The sequence below is a fragment of the Belonocnema kinseyi genome, chromosome 6 (genome assembly GCF_010883055.1).
Source record: "Belonocnema kinseyi isolate 2016_QV_RU_SX_M_011 chromosome 6, B_treatae_v1, whole genome shotgun sequence".
Lineage (NCBI taxonomy): Eukaryota > Metazoa > Arthropoda > Insecta > Hymenoptera > Cynipidae > Belonocnema > Belonocnema kinseyi.
Genome location: NC_046662.1, coordinates 8,982,872 through 8,988,053, shown reverse-complemented (window position 1 = coordinate 8,988,053; position 5,182 = coordinate 8,982,872). Strand labels below are relative to the sequence as shown.

The window sequence follows — 5,182 nt, the reverse complement described above, 5'->3', positions numbered from 1 at the left end:
GCCAGGCAAGGATTTGTAAGGAGAGCTAGTAGAGTAGTGCGTATCAGGAAGAAAAGTCATATGCAGGGGGTGTAGAGGGAATAATTAAAAAGAACAAAGACTAGGGAAGGAAGTGAAGGAAGGACTAGTAGGGTAGTGTAGGTGAGTAGATAAAGGAAGTGATAAGAAGGCCAAGGAGGAGAAGCAATTGGAAGTGATTGAAGCTAGGCAAAAAAGTGAAAGGAGAACTAGTAGGGTAGTGCCGGTGAGTAGAGAATGGAAAGTGATGGTTGGAGAAGGCAAGTAGGAGAAGGGGAGTTTAGCTGCGCAAGGGAGTAAAGGGGCAAAGTACAATAGGAAGCAGTTGGTGAAGGGAGGGAAAGGAAGTTAAAAAAGGACTAGTAGGGTAGTACGAATGAGTAGATGAGGGAAAGTGATCTGGAGGGGAATTGGGGGGAATGATTGAAGGTGACTGAGGCTAGGGAAGAAAGTGAAAATTGCTGATAGGTTAGTGCAGGTGAGTAGAGAAGGGAAAATAAAGGTTGGGGAAAGCAAGTATGAGAAGAGGAGTGTTAGCTGTTGAAATGAGCAGAGGCGCAAATAGAAGAGGAAGAAGTTGGTGAATGGAGAAGAAGCTAATGGTAATGTGAGGGGTTGAGTAGGGGCTGAGAGTGGAGGGGAGGGGTTGGGGCTTCGTAACATTTTTCGTTTAATACGAATGAAAAAGATGAAAATTTATATATCCATAAAATAATTTTATATAAAATATAATCTTAAAATTAATTTATTCACTTTGTCTACACTTATCTCTTGATTTTTTTTACTTACTAATTCTCCACAAATGAGAGACACTTTGAAAAAAGTTAAATTTTGAACTAAAAATATTAATTTTCAAACAAGAGATTAATTTTCTACTAAAAACGAAGAAATTTCAACAATATTGTTTGACATTTTCAATAATTATTGACATTTTCAACTAAAAAATATTTTCAACAAAAATTAAATTTTCAATCAAAACAAATATTTAGTAACCAACAAAAAATTAATTTTTAACAAAATAATTCTATTTTTATCTAGTTCATCTAAATTATTCTTTAATATTGCAGGACTTCGAATTGTAAATAGTCAGAATAAAGGAGGTTTTATTTTAAAAAATTAAAAATACTGTGGCTTTGACGATTTTTTCAAAATTATACAAGTTTTTAGGTTCATCCTTAAAAATTCTATAACTTTAATGGTTTGTGAAATATTATACAAGTTTTGAGTTTTACAATTACAAATTCTGTAACTTTTGTGATTTATATTTGAAACTTCTACAATTTGGAAGATTTAGATTTGAAACCTTAACTTTTTAGCTTCAAAATTTTGCAAATTCAAGAATAATTGAAACACGCTTAAAAAATATAAAGTTTTTTATTTCAAAAATTAACAGTTAAAAATTCTGTAACTCTTATGATTTTTTTAAATTATAAAAGTTTTGAGTTTCACATTTACAAATTATATAATTTTGATGATTTTTTAAATATTGTACAAATTTTGAGTTTTACAATTAAAAATTCTGTAATATTTGTAAATTATATTGGATATTTCTATATTTTAGAAGATTTAAAATTGAAACCTTCACATTTGGCCTTCAAAATTTTGCAAATTTAAGAATATTTCAAACATATTTCAAATTAAAAATGTTCCATATAAAAGATGTACAATTAAGAATTCTGTAACTTTGGTGATTTTTTCTTAATTATCCAAGTTTCAAGGTTTACAATTAAAAATACTGCAGTTTTGATTCTTAACATTATAAATTTCTCAAATTTGGAAGATTTAGAATTAAAAGCTTGACTTTCAGCTTTAAAATCTTGCAAACTTGAGTATTGTAATGTAAACTTATTTAAAATTAAACAATTTTTAATAGTGATTTTGCAGTATTATAGAACTTTGAATTCTAGAGTTTAAAAATTGATGAGTTATTAGTTTTGACTTTTTGGGAAATTCGAAAAATACTTGAAAATCAATTATAAATCATTTACATTCAAGTGAAAAATAGGACCCTCAATTTAAACAAATTGTGTAATCATAATAGTTAATAAATATTTAAAACATTTATTTAAATACAAGCTGGGCAGTCTTTTTCTAGTTATATAATAAATTTAAATTATTTATAGGTCGATTTTCAATTAATACACTACACTTCGCCAGCGATCGACTTGCAACATTTTCTTGCAATGTGTCCAGAATTCGATGTAAGAGGTGACAAAGATGATTACTTTCTCGAAAATTATCGGACAATCTTGAAAAGTACAATGAAGAAAATAGGGTGTAAAACAAACCCACCAACTATGGAACAACTAAAAAAGGCAATACGCAAAAGAGGAGCTTATTCAATTCTTATAGGCTTGGTCTACTATCCTAGAATAATAGCGGATAAAGAAGATGTTGAAAGTTTTAATGATCTGATGAAAACAGGCACATCAAAAATGGATATTTTTAAAAATCCCTTAGCTGTCAAAATGATTAAATAATTCTCGAAAACTGTCAAAGATAATGGTTACCTAGATTAAAAACTGATGATTTTTCCAATTAAGGCGTTTATTGAGTCGTTTAAACCTTCCCCTACCACAGCTTTCCTCCCCTCGCTTCACCTATCATCCTCTGACCTACCACCTTACCAAATTTTTCATCCTCCACTTCCTCCTCCTCGTTTTTCCCAAACTTCCACTTTTCTTTCCCTACGCCTCTTTCCTGGTCATCTCATCCCCTTCCATACTCACCCTCATCTCTAATCATTTCTCCTACTTTCGCTCATTTCTCAACACTTCGCCTACTTACCCTGTTCTCATTTTCTCGCACTTCGCTGCTTGTAACTTCACTAACGTCACCTACTCATCCTCCTCTCATTTCCCTTAACTTATTCTACTTCATCCTTCCCATACATGCTCCCAGGCTTTCTCATCCCGTTCACATATTCTGCACTTTCTGTTTTCTTTCTTTTCCCAATACATCCTTCCCCTAGCATGTTTCCCAATCTAAATTTTACTATTCTGATCTATCTTCTCACTCTCCATCTCCTTCTAAATACTCTGGTACTCTTTCCTTTTGTATCATCTTATACCATTTATTATATTTTAAATCTTTAATCATCGCCCATTTTTCTATTCATTGTTTTTACCTGCCCCTTCTCTTTATTTCTTTACAGCTTACTCCAGGCCCTTCTCCTACATCTCTAACACTGAAGAACACCCTCCTTTCTTATTTCCATCTTGTTACTTCTATTGCCATCCATCTTCTTTCTTCTACCTCCCTATCTCTTCTTTAGCTTCGTCTCAAATGGCCATGCCCTACTTTCTTGTAAACACTGAATTTCTTTACTTCTATCCCCATATCCCTTCTTCATAATCTACTACCAGCCCTTCTAGCATATCAAATAAACCCATTCTTCTTCTCGAATCTTTTTTTAACCTTCTTTTTCCTATCTCCAGCTTTTTTATCATTTCACTTATACAAGCACTTTATTTGCTTTCCATGTATATCCCAATTATTTAGACTCTCAGTGCATTCTTTACTTTTTCCCTCTCCTTTTATAAACAACATCATCTTCATCTTTTCTACATTTAAATTTAACTCTTTCCTTGCTAAGTATTTCTCTAATCCTGTAACTTACCTCTTACTTACCAGATCATTCAAAACATATAAGTTCTCCATCACCTCTATTCCTTGTCGAAACCCTGTATGATTGGGTGGCTCTATCCTTTTCCCTCGACTTCTTTCTTCAACTTCTTTCTTCAATCTCTTCGATAAAACAGTTAAATATAGTTTCATTTGGAATCTTATCTATACCAGGTGTCTTTCGATTTTTCTTTATTCCTAATACCTTAACTATTTCTTGCCATATTATTTCATCCTCCTTATCTCTTTTCCTACCATATTTTCTACCTTTCTTAACTTTTTTCTCTACTCGTCTTGGCAAATCCATAAAATATTTTTTATGGCACATGAATGATTTCAGTCCTTTTCCACGCTAATGAAGCGAGGCTAATGCTTTACTTTTTACTCCCTACTCTATAAATTTGAATTAGTTAATATTTTTACTAATTTTAATCTGTGGCTCAATCCTAGAATTAAGCTACTAATTGAAATTAGTAAATATTTTAACTGATTCATATTTAGAGAGTAGGGAGTAAAGAGACGCCAGGGATGAATAATTAAAATGATACATCTGTGAGCTCACATTTTAGGATAATCAGCCCACTCATCTTAAAAACTGTAAGAAAATTTTGGTTGCAGATAATTGAATTTTGCGTCAATTTATGAAATGCTTATCATTGAACTTTGGATCATTTATGGTGAGTTACCATATTTTATTATAAAATTACCATAAAACCAAAAAAATAATAAATTTCCGGAAATTTATAAAAATGTTTAAAATTGTATCATTTATGGTAAGTTATTATATCTACCTTTAAAATTAACAGAAATTACAGAAAATGTGTGCGTTTGCAGTACTCGTCGAAAAAGTCTCTCTTTTCCCCCTAGGTGCATAATATACTATTTTCCATTCTACAATCTTCATATCCTAGCTTAATTTTTTTAGTTCATCTCCAAAATTAAGGCAAGACTATTTTAGGTATTTTTCTTTACTGTTTAGGGTGGTCCTATTTTTCATTAATTTTCATGCATACCCCCCCCCCCCCCCCCCCCTCTCACTCCTAATTTATTCGAATCGACAAAACAACAAATAAATGTCTTTAGAATCGTCAATGTTATGTGTATTTAGTTGACCCTCAACATTTCTCTATAAAATCAACCATAAAATAAATATTAAAAATTACTTTTGGAATTTCACCCCCATAAGTCTGTTTAATAGGATCCTGAAAAACCCCATAAGTAACAAATTGGGTTTTGTGAGTTTTTGGCGCTAACTATTATTTTGTTTACGTTTGTAAAAATAATTCATTATACTTAAGATATTATTTTCCAATACTAAGTAGACCTGCATAATTTGTTTAAACAAAATTATTATTGTTTATAGCAATTTTGTTTCAGAATAAAATTAGAAAGACACAGTATTTATGAATTTTTGAACTTGCTTTGATTTTTTCAGTTTGAATGAGGCAATAATTAATTAAAGTTAACAAAATTAATTCAACAAACATAATTGTTTAAATCAATTATAATTGTTACGACTATCTTTTTCAATAGTAATGCT

The 5,182-nt window shown here is 31.0% G+C and overlaps 2 protein-coding genes across 2 annotated transcripts in view; both read left to right on the top strand.

The window, feature by feature from the left end:
* Positions 1-2,556, top strand: part of LOC117174591 — a 27,179-nt gene extending 24,623 nt beyond the window's left edge. Inside the window, exon 4 of the mRNA XM_033363822.1 lies at positions 2,142-2,556. Coding sequence (XP_033219713.1) covers positions 2,142-2,498 — 357 coding nt within the window. The 3' untranslated portion in view covers positions 2,499-2,556. The remainder of the gene's footprint in view (positions 1-2,141) is intronic.
* LOC117174921 overlaps positions 1-5,182 on the top strand; it is a 63,872-nt gene that overhangs the window by 281 nt on the left and 58,409 nt on the right. The window contains exon 2 of the mRNA XM_033364378.1: positions 4,261-4,319. Coding sequence (XP_033220269.1) covers positions 4,289-4,319 — 31 coding nt within the window. The 5' untranslated portion in view covers positions 4,261-4,288. The remainder of the gene's footprint in view (positions 1-4,260; positions 4,320-5,182) is intronic.